The 22,156-nt window shown below is 34.8% G+C and overlaps 1 protein-coding gene across 3 annotated transcripts in view; it reads left to right on the plus strand.

The window, feature by feature from the left end:
- The window catches only part of PLXDC2 (plexin domain containing 2), a 490,615-nt gene that overhangs the window by 428,269 nt on the left and 40,190 nt on the right, over window positions 1–22,156 (plus strand). For all 3 annotated transcript variants that reach the window (XM_082742067.1, XM_082742069.1, XM_082742068.1), the window contains one exon: window positions 2,406–2,566. In XM_082742067.1, the coding sequence (XP_082598193.1) occupies window positions 2,406–2,566 (161 nt within the window). The remainder of the gene's footprint in view (window positions 1–2,405; window positions 2,567–22,156) is intronic.

Raw genomic sequence — 22,156 nt, forward strand, 5'->3', positions numbered from 1 at the left:
TTCAGGAATGGTTTCTGTTGATTTATTTTTTCCTTTGAATGAACAATACTTTCTTGTTTCTTTGCATGTTTTGTGAATTTTTGCTAAAAACTGGACATTTGAATCTAATAATGTGGTAACTCTGGAAATCAGATTCTCTCCCTCCCCTTCCCCATAGCTTGCTGCTTTTTGATATTATTTTTGTTTATTGTTGATTGCCTTATATGTTGTTATTGTTGTTGCAGACTGTTTCTAGCTGAGGATCAGCCTGAGGTGTAATCTTAATGTCTTTTCAGGTCTTTTCTGAGCCATTTCCTAGTCATGTGCCCTCACTATCTAATTTAACCGCATACATGCAGTTGTTTTTGAATGTCCTAGTCTTTACTGTCTAGCTCCCAAAAGTGGAAAAAGAGAAAAATGAAGTGGAAGAGGGTGAAAAGAGCCCTGCCTCTCTAAATCTCTTGGAAATTACTTCAGCCAGAGGGGGAAGGGTTTGCAACAATGGAGGAAGGTACAAGAAACCAATGGCTACATCTTTGTGCCTCTGTGATGAGAAGCACCAATTAGTGGTCAGAACACAGATCCCTGATATCTGGAGGACAGGGTGCTTTTTGCCTGCCCTGGTTCCTGTATGCTATTTCAGGAACACGTGTGCAGCTGCCTGCCACATAACTGAGGGGTGGACGATGGGTAGCCACTACTGTGCTAAGAGCTGAAATTGAAATTAACCATAATTTGCAATCCAAGCCTTTCTCCTGAAAGTTGCAAGGCTTTGATAAGAGTCCAGAGTGCCAAGATAGTTGTCAGACACATTCTGCCAGTATACTTATTGTCTACAAAGGGAGACAGATCCCTGATATTTATACTCTTCCTTCTTCCAAAAATCCTCTCTTTTTATATAATGAATTACTGTTTAAACTGTATTTTCTTTCAACAATGAATTTTAGTTATGTAAGGGAAAGCTTTAGGATATTGAGCTTTATTAGATTTGGAGAAGAATTACCAAACACCTACCATGGGTCTCAAGCAGATAATAAACAAACAATAACAACAAAAATTTAAAGGGTGGAGAGGAACAATAGGGAAGTCATGTTTCTTTGCTTTATCTGGAATTCTGTTACTTCACATTGACCACACATTCTGGGAGGGAGTCATGTTTGCTTTTTATTAGCAAAAAATCTAAAATAAGAGAAATAAATCAGTGCTTATTAAATGAGGTTCAATAGACAAAAATAATATTTAAAACAAAGATGCAAATTAGTAATGAAAATATTAGGGATCTAGGGGTACCTGGGTGGCTCAGTGGGTTAAAGCCTCTGCCTTCAGCTCAGGTCTTGATCCCAGGATGCTGGGATCAAGTCCTGCATCAGGCTCTCTGCTCAGCAGGGAGCAGTGAGCCTGCTTCCTCCTCTCTTTATGCCTGCCTCTCTGCCTACTTGTGATCTCTGTCTGTCAAATAAATAATAAATTAAAAAATCTTAAAAAAGAAGACTAGGAATCTACTGCTGTAGAGCTTTTATGAATATTAAGCAATTTTTCTAATGGTTCAAAATAATCAATCATAGTGCACACATAAACGGTTACCTGCTACATATAATTTAAGATCTTTAAATACCTGAGTAGTCATCAAAGATTGCAGAATTTTAGAACAAGAGAAGACTTTAGAGATTAGCTTTATTTGGTTGACTGACTTTGGGTTGATAATTATTACTTTAGAAATTTAATTTCTTTTTCCTGATTCTGTGAAAATGGGTGTTACAGTGGAAAACATCTCAGTAAAAGTCAGACCAAATGATATTGGTTTGTGGCATAGTGGAATATTTTGATATTCTGTGTGTTCTCTTGAGATGGTGATAAAACTATCTGAGGGTCATTTAGCGTCCATCTGTTACTCTTTTAAAGAGAATTTCGGTTTAAAAAAGATTTTGAAAATTAGCTTTTGAACTCATGCACAGACTTTTGAAAATGCACAGACTTTTTAGCCCATCAAAAGAAGCATTAAACTGCAATATAAAATTTCCAGAAGAAGATGAGAGAGGAACTTTCAAACAGTAATCAATTTTTCCATAGGTAAAAGTGGCAGTGGTTTAATGAGAAAAATCAAAGTTAAATTTATTATATAGTTAATTAGAGTTTTAGATTCTCCACAGTACTTTTAGAATAAAGGCTATTAATTTTGTTTATTGCACTATAAATTAAAACACAACTATAAATGTATTTTTAATCATGAATAGCATGGATTTTACATTGCCCAAATAAAGAGCATCAGACTTCTAAAACTGGTGTCATGGAAAGGAAGAGATGTACAGAAAGTAAAAGAAAAAGTTCTAATGGTATTTTATTGAAACTATAAACACCTCCTCTAATGAAAATGCAAACCTGAAAGCACACACATGAATGTTGTGACAGCTGTGCTGTTCTTTCAGCTTCTACAGATGACAGCGCAGCCGAGAAGAAAGGGGGCACCCTTCATGCTGGCCTCATTGTTGGAATTCTCATCCTGGTCCTCATTATAGTCGCAGCCATTCTCGTGACTGTCTATATGTATCACCATCCAACGTCAGCAGCCAGCATTTTCTTTATTGAGGTAAGTGTCGGGCATGACACATGAAATCCAAGCTGGTGGATGAACTCCATGTATTTGCTAACACCACCTGTATTTAATATGCAGCACCTGACTTCTGCATTTTGCAGTCGCAAGCAGACGGGTTTCACACATGCGTGCACACACAAGCATATTGATAGATTGCTTTCATGTGATAAGTTCACTTATCTCAGGAGCTTTTAAAGAAATAAGCTAAGCTATCTTGCCTTTCGCAGTTCTGAAGAAAATTAGAAACCATAATGTTTTTGTCCTGTTAGACCAGCTGTTCACCTGATCGTAGAAAGAAATTCAGCAGGTACTGGAGGCTGCAGGACTTGGCTTGGATGTTTTTTTGAGTATTGAGTATTGGCTGGATTTATAATACAATATGGTGGACGTGCTGTCAACCATTTAGGAAAAATAGAGCTTTCACTACAAAATAACAATAAGATGTAACAGGTATAACAAAAAGATAAGGGTATGTGCCATCACCATTTTGTGTAATGTGTGTATATTTATATGTTTATATATGAATGTGCCTGCACATGTGGGCACACCCGCACACTCAGCCACAGAGAGAGCACTGTGCTGAAGTGGTGTTCTCTTTTCATGTACAAAATGCAGATTTAGTGCTAGCTCCCGAGAACAATCAGGGAGGAAGACCAGGGGCTGTGCTAAAGGATCCAAAGCCAAGCCTTGATGTCCAAAAGACCTGAAATTAGGATGCTGGGAGGGCACTGGATAAAGTTCATGACCCATTCTATGCCCCGGTCAGTTGGAATTCCTGGGACATCATGTGTGCAGCTTTCATTCCAACATCTTAATAGGGCTACTGCTCTTCCAACCCCAAAGAAATAGTAAAGCAATAGAGGAAATCTTCCCCCCCGCCTTAGATTTTCAAAACTATAAATCTGAAATCTTTTCCAACTCATTGGGTGACATACAGAAAGGTGGATTTGAATTTTGTTCACTTGTTGAATGAGAAATCATCATAAATTTTAAACTACAGAATTACCTTTGTTCCTTTTAAGAGGGAGAGATGAGAGCTAATCAGTTAAATAATTGCTCAAAAGTCCTATATGGTTCTCAGATGTCTGTAGACTAAAATGCAGTCTCCTTAGGTTGGCATTCAAGGCCTTGGTGTCTAGATCTTGTCCATCATTTTGATCTTTATCCCATACATCTTCCACCACCTTTCCCTTTTTACTTTTCTCTATACATGCTCCAAATTTTCCATGCCATCAAGACTTTGTTTATTCTGTTTCCTCCACCAACAAAGCCCTCTCTTGCCATCCCAGTTCTTGAATTCAGGATCTGAACACCTTCGATGCCATGTGTCCCCTAAGCTTCCCTGAACCATCTCTGTCTGGAAGCTGGACATGATCTCTCTTCCTCCTCTGAAATTCTATCCATTATAATTCATCCATGTCTTTCTATGGCATTTACCTTTCTGTTTCACATTAGAATTAACTATGAACCTGATTCATCCCCCTCCTACTGACTTAAAAGTTCCTTAATATTTGGATTATACAATAAAGCTTCCTTTAAATAAGAGGTACTCTATCAATATTTTCTGGGAAAAAAAATCCTTTGAGATTTTGAGCTTCCATTAAAATTTCACATATGTATTCTGGAAATAGCATCCTCATTTAAAATCAAAATAATTGTGAAATTATCAAGCATTTTATTTAGTTGGAAAGCTGTTTTTTAGGTTTTGCCAAGTTGCTTCCTTTCATGGAAGAAAGTAGGAAAGTTTCCTGGGTCATGAATGCATTCCTCAAACAGTTGACAAGTGACAAGCTACAAGGCTTCAGTGACGAAGCAGACATCAAGCTGCTGCTATAACCCCTTACTTATTGAAGCCTTTAATGCACCATGCAGTCTATTTTCTGACACTGTAAAAATGAAGACACTGTGAAATATCTGATGGTGATGGAATTGGCCATTTGCACGGTGCAGAGGACCCAGTTCACATCGGTACATAGCAATCCCTGTGGAAATACAAAGTGAGACTGAAGAATAGTGAAAGTTTTTTTTTTTTTATTTTTGTGTTTGTTTCTTGTTTTTTGTGGTTTTAGGGGTGGTTTTTTTGGCATTCATCTTAGAGATAGTTTTGTTCTGTGCCCTCATTACACAAAGGAAGAGACTGGTCTCAGACTGGTGGAATGGTTTCTCCAAGGTCAAAGAGCCACAGTTGGAGAAAGATTTCTCTTATCTTTCTACACTCAAGTAAACAGAATCATCTGCAGGTTCCTGAGCTTTTCTTCCCTTTGCCTTTTTCCTTCCCATTGGGTCGACAGCCAATTTCTACATAAATCACTTCCTCCTTGAAACCCTGCTTGCTATCCCCATGTAGCTCACTGTAGCTGGTCAGCAGGTGATTTTTTGAAGATGATAATCTTAGCTTTACTATTATTAAAGCTGACCCATGTTGACAAATTCAAAACACAGACCCGTCATGACTTCACAGTAACTGACATACTAGACCCAGGAATTTGAAGGTTTTGAATTACTAATTAAATTAGAGTCATTGGTGCATAAAAAGATTGAATTTACCAATATTATGTAAATTGCTTTTCATATGCCTCATTATACTGCTGTCTGCTTTTTAAATGAAATTGATGTGCTTTCTCCCATTATGAAAACAATACCTGCTCGTTATAGAAAATTTGCAGAAATGTAAAGAAGAAAAAGTAGAGTCAGCTTTATAGGGTCAACATATGGAAACAATCACTATCACTATTTTAATTTATTTTCTACTGGAATTTTTGTATGCAGAATTTGGTGTTTGCCCAGTTAGTTAACTGTGATTTCCCCAAAATGTAAACTGTTATTTTTTTTTAAATAACATTTTTTCATTTGTAAACATTTTGATGGTGTATAATATTCCATTCAATATTTAGTCAGTAGCCTTTATTGATTGTCTCTTATGCTGTCAGGTGGTATTCAGAAAGTACTAACATTTCCTAGAAGTAGAAAAGAGCCTTACTTGACTATATATTAGGTTCCTATTGCTGCTGTAACAAATTACCACAAATCCAGGAGCTTAAAACAATACATACTTATTATCTTAACAGGTTTAGAGGTCAGGAAGTCCAGATTTAGTTTCACTGGTGTAATTAGTCTCACTGGAGGTCAGAAGTGTAGAATTAGTCAAGGTGTTAGCAAGCCTGGTTCCTTCTAGAGATTTCAGAAGTTGTTTACTGTTTTCAGATGCTAGAGTTTGCATGCATTTCTTGACTCCTGGCCCTTCTAATCATCCCCAACTCTGCTTCTGCCATCATATCAACTAAAACTCTAAATCCCTTTGCCTCCTTCTTGCAAGACCCCCTTGCAAGGGCTCATTTGGACAATCCATGATAATCTCCCCCATCTCAAACCCTTAATTTAATCCCATCTACAAAGTTCCTTTTCCTGTAGAAGGAAGCATTGGCAGATTTTAGCTATTCGGACACACATATCTTTGGAAGGTTATCCTTCTGCCAACCACAAACTGCATCAAATGTGAGATGCATTACACTCTACCCATTACACTGTGACAGACCCTTGACCGTAATACACATTACATTTTTGTGATATTAAAATGTTAACCCAGTGTGTATCTTGTGTGTTTTTCATAATGAAATTCAGATTGCATTGAATGCTTATAGGTCTTAGTTCCTGTGCTACACAGTGTATATACTGTGATGAAATGTAATGGCTTTGCCCTTGAATGGATAGACCAGAGTTTATGCAACCAATCTCATATTATGGAGCACTGGGGCTCTTCCTTTTTCTTGTTGTTGTTATTTTTGCTATTATAGTTAGCCCTGTTATGACAGTAATGATGGTAATAGTGAACATTAAGGAATTCACCTAGTGGAAGTGATTTATACTTACTACCTCATTTAATCCTCACAAAGACCATAGGGTAAATAAAGATTATCTTTTTATTTCATATCATAGATGATGAAACTGAGACACAACATTTAAGTAACTTGCTCAACATCATGAATTTAGCCTAGTGGTGGAGTCAGAATTTGAGCCCTGGCTCTCCAGAGACCATATCTTCAACCACTGGGCCATGCTGCCTCTTTGTGTGTAGAGGGCTTTCCTCAGGTGCTGTGTAAAAACATAGGAGGATATAGATTATGTCCTCAGAATAGATTCTTAAAAGTAAAATCAAAAGAAGGCAATAAGCCATTTAATGGCACTGAAATATTGCCAAAGATCATTGTCTGGATTTGTAACCAATTTGTGTAGCTCTTGTTGCTCTTGTCTCCTTTTAGTGAAGGGAATGACAGTGGCTGTTATCTGTGTTTTGTTCTTGCAGAAAATATATGCCAGTTATTTATGGACACAAACTCTCTCCCTCATACAAAGTACTTAAATGGGATTTATCCTTTTTTTTTTAAGATTTTATTTATTTATTGAGAGAGAGAGAGAGAGAGCATGAGGAGAGGGGCAGAAGGAGAAGAGAAAAAGCAGACTCCTCGCTAAGCAGGGAGCCTGACATGGAGCTCCATCCCAGGACCCTGGAATCATGACCTGAGCCAAGGGCAGATGCTTAACAGATGGAGACACCCAGGTGTCCCTGGGCTTTAGTTTTTAAACGTCATATTTAATAGGGAAAAAATGGGATAAAATGGGAATTAAAATCTAGAAATACATCCTTAAATGGAATACTAAGTGAATGTGACAAAAGGCAATAAAATAACTAAAATGAAGGGAAAACTAGACGAAAGTCAAGAAGTCCTTGTGATAAAGCAGGTCAGCACCTTGTATATTGTGCAATTAAACAATTAAATTGTTCATATCCTCTGTTGTCATATACGGGGTCATATGTAAGTTTCTTTCTCCTAAGACATTCAGTGTTTACTCAGTCTGGCGGACTAGTCTATTTTTCCTGAACTTATCTTCTATTCCTCCATCATCCTCTTCACATTTTATGCTGAATATTTTCTTTAACTTTTTACTAGATGACTTCCATTTTGTGTTTACCTGACTTTTCTCACTAATTTTCAAAAACACACCTGATTTTGACCAAAACCCATCATATGACACAAGAATGACTAATGTACTTTAAAATCTTTTTTTAAAATTAAGTTTATTATCTTGAAACAAAATAGCAGAGAACAAATATTCAAATAATTGCATGCACCTTAATTTTTAATAGATTTTAATAAAACTACTGTCTCTTTGGAAGAATTAAATATGCCTTAGATTCTACATTAGTGTTTGCTGAACATTTCGAGGCATAGATTGTGTGATTTATAATAAATTTCATTGTTGCATGAATATGGGTTACAGAGATAAATGTTTACACTGTTACTTAAACATATCACAATTTAAGATTTTGAACTAAGATGCATAAAATAAATCTAGCTGAAGGTCAAGAAAATAATATTCTACAGTAGAAATCACATGAAAAAGAATCCCCACGAAAGAATTCTGTGTGGACTATAAACAAATTGCTTTAGACGAGTAATCTTAATGAAAGAATTTATGTTGAATACTGCCCTTGATTTTTCTTAGTCTTTTAAACAATGGCTAATATTTATGTCCAGATTTGATTGCTTTCTATTAATAAAAATGAAGATAAATGAATAAGACCCTAATGATAAAGGTGACCGATATCTTGGAAAGTAGATTCTATGAGTAAAATATTAAAGTTTTTTTTTTGTAAAGCAAAACTAAGAATACTACATCATGCTGCTGATGCTGTAAAGTACTACTGAACACACCCTCATGGAGAAAGCAATCTGAACAAAGGGCTCATTTAAAGATGATAGGGAAGAAAGCAAAAATTATAGGCACAATGCCTCTCACGAAGACACTAAGATAATGCAGAGCAATGAGGCTTACCTTTATATAGAATATAATTCTTATCCTGAGGATTAGAGAAAAGAAGGGTATAGAGCTGAGCTGTCAGTGTGGTAGCCACTAGCCCTAAGTGGCAATTGAGCACTTGAAATGTGTCTGGGGTGCTTGGGTGGCTCAGTGGGTTAAAGCCTCTGCCTTCGACTCAGGTCATGATCACAGGGTCCTGGGATCGAGCCCCACATCAGGCTCTCTGCTCAACAGAGAGCCTGCCTCCCCCTCTCTCGGTACCTGCCTCTCTGCCTACTTGTGATTTCTGTCTGTCAAATAAATAAATAAAATCTTAAAAAAAAAAAAAAAAAGAAATGTGACTAGTTTGAACTGGGGTACATATAAAATACTTACCAGATTTGAAGTTTATGAGAAAAGAATGTATAGGAGCTCATTAATAATTTCTATATTAATTACATGTTAAAATGAAAATATCTTGGGGATATTGGGTTAACTAAAATATATTATTAAAATTGACTTGGTGGGTGGTCCAAGATAGCAGCACAGGAGGATCCTGAACTCATCTCCTCCCACGGACACCCTGAACCTGTAGAACAATTCTCTATGAAAAAGACCTGGAAAACTGTGGAACAGCTCCTTCACAACAAATTATAAAAGCACCATATGGAGACAGGTAGACAAGGAAAAGCCATGCTTACCAAAAGCCCTACCCCCAACATGGCGACTTACAGTCAGGAGAGATCTCACAAATCCAGAACTTCTTTAGGAGCTAGGGGTCTGTGCCCCGTATCAGGCACCCTAACCCTTGAGATCTGCATCATAAAGATGAATTCCTAAAACATCTGTCTTTGAAAAACAATAGGGCTGCCATCCAGGAGACCTAAAAGTCTATAGGGAACTAACATACTGATCTTAAAAGGCTCACACACAGACTCATCACTGCAGGGTCCACCATAGCAGCAGCAGTTTGAAAAGCACCTAAACTATATGTGAAGGAGATTCATTTTCCCATCTGAAAGCATTGAAGGTGTTTTTGGGACTCCCTCCAGAAATGGTAGTGCTGGTAAGCACCATTTTTGCACCCTCTCAATACCTTATTGGTGCCGGTAGAGACACACAGTCCCTGCATTGCCTCACTCCCCTTCAAAAGCAGCAGGCATGCCCCAGCCCCTCCCACTGCCTTGCTAAAGCCAGTGGGCATCCCCAAGCCCTACACTTTCTTGCTGCCCCACTAAAGCCAGTAGATATGCCCGACACTTCCACTCTCCCACAAAGCCTCAATAAATGACTGGAAAAATCATGAGTAAGTGAAGTTTAAACAACATCTGCTGAAAAACCAAAGGGGCAGTGGCGGAATCTAAAAAAAAAAAAAAATTGAGACAAATGAAAATGGAAGTACAACACACTAAAATCTATGGGATGCAGCAAAGCAGTTCTAAGAGGGAATTCTAAGTTCATAGTAAAACAAGCCTAACTCAAAAAAAAAGAAAGAAAGAAAGAAAAAATCTCAAATAAACAGTGTACCTTTACACCTAAAGGAACTAGAAAAAGAAAAACCAACAGAGCCTAAAGTTAGTAGAATGGAAGAAATAACAATAGCACAAATATGAAGTAGAGACTAAAATGACAGAAGAAAGTATCAATAAGCTGGTACTTTGAAAAGATAAATAGATTTGACAAACCTTTAGCTAGACTTACCAAGAGAGCTCAAATAAATCAGAAATAAAAGAGGATAAGTTACAACTGATACCACAGAAATAAAAGGGATGATAAGACACTACTATGAACAATTATACACCAGCTTAGAAGCATGGATAAATTCCTAGAAGCATACAATCCTCAAATACTGAATCATGAAGACTTACACAATCTGAATAGACTAATTACTAGTTAAGAAGATTGAATCAGCAACCAAAAATCTTACTACAAACCAAATTTCAGGTTAAGACAATTTCACTGGTAAATTCTACTAAATATTTTAAGAAGACTTAATACATATCCTTCTTAAACTCTTGCAAAAAATTAAAGAGGGAATGCTTCCAAACTCATTTACAAAGCTAGGATTACTGTGATACCAGAAGCAGACAAAGACACCACAGAAAAGGAAAATCCTGGGCCAATACTCCAGTGAATATTGATGCAAAAAATCCTCAACAACATATTAGCAAACCAAATTCAACAATACATTAAAGCAATCATACACCATGATGAGGTAGAATTTGTTCCAGAGATATAACGATGGTTCAGCATTTGCAAATCAATCAACATTATACACCACATTAAACAAAGTGAGGGAAAAAATCATACCATCTCAAGAGATGCAGGAAAAAGTATTTGACCAAATTCAACATCTGTTTATGATAAAAACTCTCCAAAAAAATGGCTATAAAGGGAACAAACTTCAACATAATAAAGGCCATATATGACAATCCCATAGTTAACATCACATTCAACATGGAAAGCTAAAAGCTTTTCATCTAAGACCAGGAATAAGAGAAGGATGCCCATTCTTGCCACATTTATCCAATATAGTATCAAAAATCCTAGCCAGAGCAATTAGACAAGAAAAAGAAATAAGAGGCATACATATTGGAAAGGAAGAAGTAAAATGGTCACCAGTTGTGGATGACATCATCTTATACATAGAAAACCCTAAAGATTCCACCAAAAAACTGTTAGAATAAACAAATTCAGTAAAGTTGTAGGATAATCTATACACAAATATATGTTGTGCTTGTGTACACTAACTGCAAACTCTCAGAAAAGGAAATTAAGAAGACAATTCCATTTACAATTGCATTAAAAGTAATAAAATTCCTAAGAAAAAAATTAACCAATGAGATGAAATACCTGTATGCTAATGATTATAAGATACTGATGAAAAAAATTAAAGACACAAATAAATGGATAAATACTATGCACTCATGGATTACGAGAATAAATTATAGTAAAAAGTCCATATCACTCAAAACAATCTAGAGATTCAATGCAATCCCTATTCAATGTCAATTCTCCAGCATTTTTTACAGAAATAAAACAAACAATCCTAAAATTCTTATGGAATAGCAAAAGATCCTAAATAGTGAAAACAATCTTGAAAGAGAAGAGCAAAGCTGAAGGCATCATGTTCCTGGCTTGAAATAATGATATTATATAGCTATAGCAATCAAACTATTGATATAAAAACAGACACCAATGGAATAGAATAGCGAGTTCAGAAAAGTTAAACTCATGCATATGTAGTCAATTAGTTTACATCGAAAGAGGCAAAATACAGAATAGTGAAAGGACAGTCTCTTCAGTAAATGGTATCGAGAAAACTGGACACCCACATACAAAAGAATGAAACTAGACTGCTATCTTATGATACACAAAAAATTAACTCAAAAATATCGACTTGAATGTAAGACCTAAAACCGAAGAATGTCTAGAAGACAGGTGGTAAGCTCCTTGACATCAGTTGTGGTGATGACTTTTTGAAACTGACCCCAAAAACAAAGGCAATAAAAGCAAAAATAAACAAGTGAAACTACAACAAACTAAAAGGAAGAATCACACCAAAGGAAGCCATCAACAAAATGAAAAGACAACCTATTGTGAGTGGGAAAAAATATTTACAGATCATATATCCACTAAGGGGTTAATATCCAAAATATATAAAGAGCTCATATACTTCAGTAGCAAAACAAAAACAAATAGTCTGATTAATAGTGAATAGGCATTTTCCCAGAGAAACCATGTAGATAACCAAGAGGCCCAGGAAAAGATGCTCATCGTCACTAATTAGGGAACAATTAGATATCACCTCATACTTGTCAGAATGGCTATTATCAAAAAGACAAGAAATAACAGATATTGGCCAGGATGTAGAAAAAACAGGACACTTGTGTGCTGTTGCTGGGAATGTAAATTGGTGCAGCCACTGTGCAAAACAGTACGGAGTTTTTTCAAAAAAATTTTCCTCAAAAAATTAAATTGAAATACCATATTATTTAGCAATTCTGATTCTGGGTATTTATCCAAAGAAAATGAAAATACTCATTTGAAATGATACACACATCCCTACATTCATTGCAGCATCATTTCTAATAACCAAGAAATTGAAATAAGTTAACATAAGAGTCCACTGATGAGTGAAGAGATAAGGAGGAATTGTGTGTGTGGGTATGTATGTATGTATGTATATACACATATACATATATATGCACAATAGAATACTACTCAACTATAAAAATTAAAATCTTGCCATTTGTGATAACATGGTTGGACCTTGGGGTATTAGGCTAAGTGACATAGATCAGACAGAGAAAGACAAATTTCCATATGATTTCACTTATATGTAGAATTTAAAAAACAAATGAACAAACAAAACTCATAGATACAGAGAACAGAAAGATAGTTGCCAGAGGGGAGGGAAGTTGAGATGTGGATAAAATGGGTGAAGGGGGTCAAGAGATACAAACTTCCAGTTGGAAAATAAATAAGTCATGGGGATATAATGTACAGCAGGGTGAGTATAGTCTGTAATATTGTCATGTATATTTGAAAATTGCCAGAAGAGTAAATCTTAAAAGTTATTATCACAAGAGTTAAGATTTTGTAACTTTGTATGGTTTCAGACAGTAACTAGACTTACTATGATCATTTAACAATAAACACAAATATTGAATCATTATATAATACACTTCAAGCTAATACGTTATTTGTCATTTATACCTCAACTAAAATTAATTTCACTTAGTTTTACTTTTTAACGTGGCTACAGATAGTTCTAACATTATGTATGTGGTGAACAGTTTTTCTATTGGACAATGCTGGCTTTAGAGAAAACCTTGCAGAAAGAAGAGCAGATTGGAAAGTCTGATTCTCTCCACATTTTTTGAAAATAAAAAACCAAGTAATCTTTAGCACCAGGGAAATGCTGACAAAGCAATTTGATGAGTTGTCCATTCATTCATTCATTCAAATTCATTGATCTATTATGTGCCAAGTACCCAAGTTACAGAGAAAAACAAAAAGTACAAGAGACAATCTTTGCCCTCATGAAGCTTACATTCTACTGGCTAGAGAAAGATTATAAACATATTTTAATCAAGGTGTGGCTTTCAAATTGAATGTTGAGTTTTACAAAAGAGGCAACCCTCTACCTTTGCCCCCCCTCATACTCACCTGTTCTCTCTCTCCCTTTTTCCTCTAAAAAATGAAATCTTGCGGGCACCTGTGTGGCTCAGTGGGTTAAGCTTCGGCCTTCAGCTCAGGTCATGATCTCAGGGTCCTGGGATCGAGACTTGCATCTGACTCTCTGCTCAACGGGGAGCCTGCTTTGCTTCTCTCTCTCTGCCTGCCTCTCTGCCTACTTGCAATCTCTCTGTCTGTCAAATAAATAAATAAAATCTTTTTTTTAAAAAATGAAATCTTGTTTTAAAAAAATTATTTGACCCAACTTGCCACCAAAGTTAACATTCTGAAGGATGATTCTTATCTCTTCACTCCAGTCACATAGCTCTCAATACTATAAAATCCATATTAATCAAAACCACCCAAAATCATCTGTTCCTGGAACCTAAGTGGAAAGTGTCCTTTCTACACCTTTATTACAGTCAGGCTCAGTGTAGAAATGGAAACCCAGGAGAGTGAAATAGTGTCCTGGGGTCACTTGAAGTCTAGTTTCAGAGCTGAGACTTGAACTCAGGACTCCCTGTCCTGGGCTGAGGGCTGTGCCGCCTACAGCAGCAGTATAACAATGGTCTTTTAAGCAGGTTTGCCACTCAAGGGATTCCCCATCCCAACAAATATTTGTGCATAACAAGGACCAGTGGAGAATATGATTAAAGGAAGACAGGCAGCTGTGGCCCTCAACTTTTCCTGGCAATCGATAGTGCCTCCAGGAAAGAAGCCAGAGGACAGGAGCCAGGCAAGGATTCAAAGGCCGCTGCTGGGGAAGAAAAAAGTGTTTACTCAGAGTTTGGCATCTTGCTTTGCAGCTGCTAGATGCATAACCCTTGGGAATTGGGAAGACATGATCCGTTGGATAATCTATATAATAAATAGATGGTTTCATAGACTCACGAGTCTTTTTTTAATCTGGAAGTCACATGTTTTTTATAATTAAGTTTTACCTACAAGGTATTCCTTAATCTTAATCGGTCTTAAAGGAAAATAAAAAATGTTTCATTGAAACAAAATACTTCCCATTTTCATTTTTCAGTGGAGGCAGAAGATGGCTTTCATTTTTGATGAGTAGCTGGGAGGAAAGAAAGATGAAGGAAAACTTGAGATGGTTTGATGCTCTCATTAAAAAGCCACCTTATTAAATGACATATTTCCAGAAAAAAAAAATAGCAAAATATAGGGGAGAATCAGTGAAAGTTGTTTGCTTTTTTTTTCTTCAAGATTTATTTATGTTAGAGAACCATGAGTGGGAGGGGCAGAAGGAGCAGGAGAGAGAATCTCAAGTAGACTCCATGCTGAGCAAGGAGCCTGAAGTGGGGCTCGATCTTAAGACCCTGAGATCATGACCTGAGCTGAACCCAGCAGTCAGACGCTTAACTGACTGTGCCACCCAGACGCCGCTGAAACTAGTTTGCTTTAAAATAAAAAAAAAAAAAGAAAAGAAAAGAAAAATTAGGCAGTGTTAGTAGTCTGTGGTTTTCTTTTCTCACTTTCTGTTCTAAAACACTGAAATTTTCTTCCTGTGCCTCACTGAATGTTTTTGAGATATCAGTTCAAATTCATGGTGATTCCCTTGTATAAATAGTCACCAAAATAAAGATTTTTTTAATAGCTGCCTGTCTATAATTTAATCTTCTGGGTAACATTTTAATTTAAATTCCTAAAGCTAAAATAGCATTTCTAATTTAGTGAAATATTTTCTTCCCTTCACTGGGAAGAATTATTAAAAAAAAAAAAAAAAAAAAAAAAAACCAACCCTGAATAAAATGTTTTCTACTGCCCTGAATTCTCTGCTCAAATTCCTTCTTAATTACCATCCCCTAAGTTATTTCAAATGGTGCAGAAGGCCATGAAATAAATGATATATGTGTATATATTTATTTTTACATATAACATCTCCACAGGGAAGCTCTTAATATTTGAAAGTATGAAATTAATAAATAAAACCTGCAGAGCTGAAATTCAGATGGGCAGCTATAAACCTAAATTATGTCATTTTGGGTACATGATATATGTATTAGGTAATCTAGTCCTCTCCTGTTAACTCTTTAAAAGATTACTTACAGTACCAACTGTTAAGTAATTTCTTCCTGGTGACTTTGGTAACTGTTCTTTGTTAAAATAAATGCTTAAATCTTTTCAAATTCTAGAGGCTGAAAATAGAAATTTTAAATTTAGCAATAATTATTGCTTCACAATAATAATGAATTTATTCAAACATAAGATTTCCCCCACCAATTCTACATAGTATATTTTTTTCTGAATAAAATACAAAATTAAATTACATAAGTTGATTATTGTAACATGCTTTGGTGTATAAATAATACAGGAATGATTTGTGATTGTAAGAAAATTAAAATTTTAAATTTGAGTTAGGACATTAAAAATATTTAGAATCTAGGGAATACAAATGTAAAGAAATGTATTTATTTTAAATAATAGAAATAATCATGTTCTTTGTTATTCTATTAGAAGTGATTAGCCAAAGGTAATTATAATTTGCGAATGAGTTAGATTATTTTGCTCTAACAAACTTTCTTAACATAAATGAAATAATTTTTAATTTAAAATTAAAAGAACTTTCCCTACATTCCATAATAAGAGAATATAGAGTCAGAATAATTCTGTTTCTACCTTCTCTACTCTAAGTTAATTACAATATTTATATGTTAATGAGAAAGCCAATCATCTGTTAAAAAAAAACACAGTTTTTAGTGAACACTGACTCTGTGCCAAGTATTATCCTTGGCACAAACTTTGAAAGAGAAATGATATTTGTTTTATTCAAAGGAGAAAACTTTTTCTTCTATAACAAAAATAAATTTGTGATAATTATTCAAATCTCCATGCAACATAAAATACTAGGATTTTAGTTAGGGCTAATATCCTAATTGTGTGACAGAGTTTTTTGTTTTATATTTAAATTTAAGTCACATATCGTTTTTTCCCTTGTTTTTCAAGTTTTCCTTGCTGTTGACCTTGAAATATCTGTGATTCATTAGCTTGTAATTGGACTTGAATCTTGAATATGTACAAGTTTAAAATGGAGACTGATGAAGCACGAGGTTAAGTAAAGAACAATGAATTATAATGAAAAGGAGTCTCAAAATTTATCATTTATAGTAGGTGGCTGTCGATCTAAAAAGGCATGTTGTATGAAAAGCAGGCTGACTTCTCACCAAACATGGTAGACTTCATTCTGCACCTTATACTTGTAGAGGATCATGGTCAGCCTAAAATGTGTTCAGAGGAGATGGAAGGATAATATTAAGGATGTGAAATTCATGCCAGGAATGAATGAAGGAAAGAGATGTTCTAGCTGAGAAAGTAGAGAAAGAAAAGCATTCCAGCTCGCCACCAGTATTAATAAGCTGTTCTGTAAATGACATATCTGATTTATTCTTAGTGGTTCTGGAGGATGGATATGGAGATAGTTAGGGAGAATCTATGAAGATAGAAGTATAGACCCAATATAAACACCTTTTAATAATCGCAGGTACTCAGAAAATGTACTCAAAGGCTCCTGAGTGATGAGCTGTTCACCACCACATATATTTAAGCATTCAAGAAGGTCCTTTGTTGAGGACTTACTAGAGGTGATCCAAGTATTTGAATAAGTGGTTAAGCTAGAATGAATTTAAAATTCATTCTGTCCTTGTAAGTGAGAGATGTTCTGGCTTCCTCCCACCCCCCAAAATTGCATACATTTCAGTACAAAAATAGCAAAGTAAACTAAAAGGTGTGATGGTGGATTCTTACAGTTTTTGAAGACATCTCATTTTTTGAGTAACCCAAAATGAAAAAGTAAGATACATACCCACACAACAACACCAAAGTTCTTCTGTTCAGGGAATGTAACTCTTTAGGAAGTAATACTTGTGGGGGGAACCCATTAACTTTTCATCTTTTAAGGGAGTTCATAGTATTGAGTGATGCCTTGGACTTGATGTTTCTGTCACTACAGGACAAGCAATTCATAGGTTTGTCTTTAAAAGTCTGCATAAAAACAAAGGAATTTGTCAGAAAAGTAACAGCTTTTGTGAAGTGCTTTAAACAACTCTTTCCCAGTAAGGGGTTACTTGAAACAGAAGAAAGTAACAAAGAGCCAGAGATCCAAAGTGCTATTCTTTGCTTTCTCTGATAGTCCTCTTTGCAAACACATTTCTTAAATTTTACCAAGAAGAGAAGTTGACAGTTAAATATGTATGCTTTCTTTAAATAGGTAGGAAAAGCAAAGCATACTTGACATTTTCTACTTATAAATCAATCTTTTTGTGTTTTTCTATCTCCCTCTTTTTCTAACTTTCTCTGCAGACTAAGATTATTCTGAGAGCTTTTGGTATAATGTGTAAGCTCCCAGCCACTCAAAATCACTTCTGTTGTTCCTTCCCTTCCCTCTCACATTCTGCCAAGCAGCCTAAGGAAGTTTTTCAATATTCACATTCAAAAAAGTTTCTGAAATTTAAACTGGCATTTTTCACATTCCTATTTTATTTGAATCTGTGATCATTTGTATCTTTATATTATAATCACTGCTGATGGACAAAATGCTTTTTTCTTCTCACCCATTCTTTTAGCTAGAGCAAACACAGACTTCAAATTGAAAGCCCCATGTTTCCATAAAGAATGAAGTTGAGTCAAATTCCAGACAGGTGCAGATTTGTTTCCCTGACATAGAGCAGAGTATAAATCCATACTCTGGATCAGGAGAAGCTAGGAGGAGACTAAGCAGCTACTTAGTTAGCTCTTCTCCACCATGTATCTCCACTTAAGGAAATATATCATTATCTCCTATTGATCTCCAAATAATAAAGAGACACATAAATCTCTGCCTTGCCTTGCTGCCTTTACAAACCTACAATATTTATGTATTCATTCATTTAATCTCAACCCTTAGTACAATTGCTTATGTTTTATCTTCTTTTTCAATGAAAATAGGTATAATACTAAAAATTCTCAGTAATATTTTCACTCAAATCAATTTGGTAACATATTTTTATAGCAATAAATTATGCAATTTAATAGTAAAGCAAAAAGACTCCTTTAGATCTCAAAAGTCAATACTAATGGAACTTTCCAGGAAATTATAATGGTGGTAGAAGCATAAATTTTTTTCTTTTAAAATATCCAGATAAAAACAGAACAAACTGGATATCAAAACCAAAAACCTGTGGACAGCATTTACAATAGAAAATAACAAACCACCAATATCCACAGATTTGAATGTTGTCAGAACATTGCCTATGTGAGAGAAGGCAAAAGGTGAGAAAACAAGTTGCCTAGCACACCTGGATATATAGCACACCTGGATATATATTAGACATTGACTGGAAAATACAGCAAGTGAATTATAAGGACAGTAGCAGAAAACGGGAAGGGCATGGGCCAACTTCAGCTGCAGGTGAGTACAAGTGACATGCGTAAGAGTTTCTAAAGGGGCTAGAGTCCAAGGAACTCTCAGCACTGACTTCCAGGGTCATCTTCCATGATTGTGCCCACACTAGGAGAAAACTCTGGGAGTGGAATCAAAATAGAGTAGGATAAGGACAACAGACATTAAATAGTAATAATAATAATAATAATAATAATAATAATAATAAAGAGGTTCACATAAAAGTTGGAGAAGGAAATTATCAGGAAATTTCAGAAAGCAAACCCCATTCCATGTTTTTAACACCATTGAAGAGAAACAGAAGAGGGAACTCTGAAACTGTAAGTGTTACTTGAACCGGCCCACTTTCTAAAAGGTTAGGAAACTAAATTCACATAAAAATGAGCAAAAACAGATTTTGGAGGTAGAAATTCAGTGAAAAAATGCTATAATTTAAAAAGAACAAAGAGCAGAATAATATTCTTACAAACAATGAAAACACATCAAAAAGACATGCTGTAGAAATCTAATAAAAATTCTAAAGTACTATTTCAAAACGAGGTAGAAAGCATTAAGAAAATAATGCAAAATGGAAAAGAACAACCCAAGTTGGTGCTAAAGAAACTTGGAAAAACTATGGTGAGCACCAAACTATCATTTTGGGAAAAACACTAGAATAACATGAAGAGCAAACACACACAATTCTTAATGACTAAGGATAAGTGAAAGGTTAAAAGAGAAATCTTTTTTAGTTGAAAAGAATTAAAGAAGGAGATAAAAAAAAAATTGAGAATGTCAATGGAGACAAAGAGTCTGTAAAACATCAAAAAGTGTTTATTTTGTGGTCATAGGGGTTGCAATCCAGAAGACAGAATTGACCTAAATCAAAAATGTGCTCCAAATTGAATTGCAAGACAGTGCGGGCTTATAAAAGCAAAAACTGCAAGGTTACATAACTTGTTTTGAAAGAATTATGATTGGTGCTGGCAGAATTTAAACTATCTAATACAGGATTGGCCATTTAGCTAACAAGTGTTACATTATCCCTATTTCAGTCCAAAGTAGAAGGATGTGTTCCAGAAGGTGGTCAGTTTGCAATTGACAAAAGTCAAAAGTTCATGATGTTCCAGGAATTGCAAACAAGAGATGTACATAGGCCCTACTTCCTCAGTATCTTTTCAACTCTATGAGTGATCTCTTATCAATGCTTACTTCATTTTGGATCTTCTTTCACAAGAGATAATGACAAATATTGAAGATTTGCAAAGAAGATCCAACATGTGAATAATAGGAATCCCTAAGGAAGAAAATCAAAGCAGTCAATCAATCAGTACCACAAACTATAATTTTTTACAAACTTCTTGAATTTTAAAAAAGTCCAAGTGTTGAAAGAACTCACTAGGTACCTGAGATGACTGACCAAAAAACCACCACTACTAAGATTTATTCTAATAAAATCAGTGAATTTTTTTTTAAAAGAAAGAAAAACCTTTGTGCCCTTTGACAAATAGAACATCTGATTTATAAAGGAATATTAATTAGATCATCATCAACTTTGTGTGTGAGAGGAAAATGGGATAAAAATATTAAAGCAGGACTGTTTAGACCAAGGCTTTATAATCAATAAAACCAACTGTCAAGTATAAAGGGCACTATAAACTATTACCAACATGCAAGAACTCTGGCAATATTGTTTTTATGAGCCCTTCTTGAGAAAGCTAGGGAATTTTAGGTAAACATAATGACCACAGATATATCAAACAAGACCTGGTAAACTGAGTTCAGCCTTCAGGCACCACTCAGAATACATCTAGAGACTTCCCGCATTGACTGGTCCTTGTGCATTTGAAGGTGGCCATCGCTATAACACACTCCATTGTTTCAACTGGCTTCATGTGTCAACAAACATCTTGGAAATCTTCACAAAATGTATTTTTCTGCATGTCATTGCATTTATATTTGTTAAATGCAATTGCTAATATACCAGTAATATAATGTTGTATTAATTATACCTCAGTTAAAAAGTAAATGCAATTGTTAGTTTTTGTATGCACATTATAATTTATGTTATATGTATATGTTATATAATAATGTGCATAATTATATGTGCACACTCAAGTTCCCCTTTATTGAGTGTTAAAATATAATAATGTTAAAAGTAATAATATTAGATATAATTTATTTATTATTTCTTTATATCTGGCATATATTGTACTAAGTGTCTTATATTTGTTAATCTCTGAATCTCATATAAACCATTAAAATGAGGTGAGTATGTATAGTGTAGACAGCTAACTATTCACCATAATTCATGTTCCCAAATGGTAAGTAATTACACAATTTAAAATTAATTTTCATATTCTGTCTTACATTAGAGTATGGCTATGACCAACAAAAAGTGGTTTGTGCCATTTTTAAGTCAAAGCTTTTATTATTTTTACACATTCTTCCTCCTGTTTCATCACTGGATACACATAATCTCTAGGGAATTGAGAAGTAAAATGTGTGGATGGATTGCCTGTCTATAAGAACAATTGTCTTGGATTATTATGTGAGCAAGAAAATGACTTCAAATTAGTAAGCCATTTAATAAAAAAAAATTAAAAGAAGGAGTATTAATAGAGAAAATAATTAAATTTAAAATCTTTACATTTTATATAATATATGTGTGTATATATATATACACATACTTTATATATATTGTGTAGTATATGTACTTATATATATTATATAAAATATAAAAACATGTAAGAAGTTCATTAGAACAATGAAAAATCTGGGAAAATCACTGAGCTGGGTGTGTTCTGACAAATAATAAAATTGCATTAGAATTTGCTTAGAACACAAAGGAGCTAGATGGATTAAAAACCATTGAGGGTGTTGAATAAACCCAAATCAAAGGAAAACTGAGATCATAAAACCACTGAGGTTGTTGAACAAATCCAAAAGAAATGAAATTGTTAGGGGAGAAACCATATTGACAGAAAGTTATATAAGAAAGATATTCTTTATCAAAAAATTACAGGAACATGGAAGGGAAAAGGCAAAATAAAATATATTTTAAAAACTAAACAATTATTATTTTTTGGATTTAAAGTTTTATTAACCAGCTGTAAAATGTGTTTAATAGAATACATTTGGATAATTGGAAAATTTAGTATGTATCTATTCCTTCTCCCCTCCCTTCCTTTCTTCCTCCCTCCCTCCCTTTTTTAAAAGCAAGAGTGCACAAGTGGGGT

This window comes from Mustela nivalis (assembly GCF_964662115.1).
Source record: "Mustela nivalis genome assembly, chromosome: 7".
In the NCBI taxonomy this organism is placed as follows: Eukaryota; Metazoa; Chordata; class Mammalia; order Carnivora; family Mustelidae; genus Mustela; species Mustela nivalis.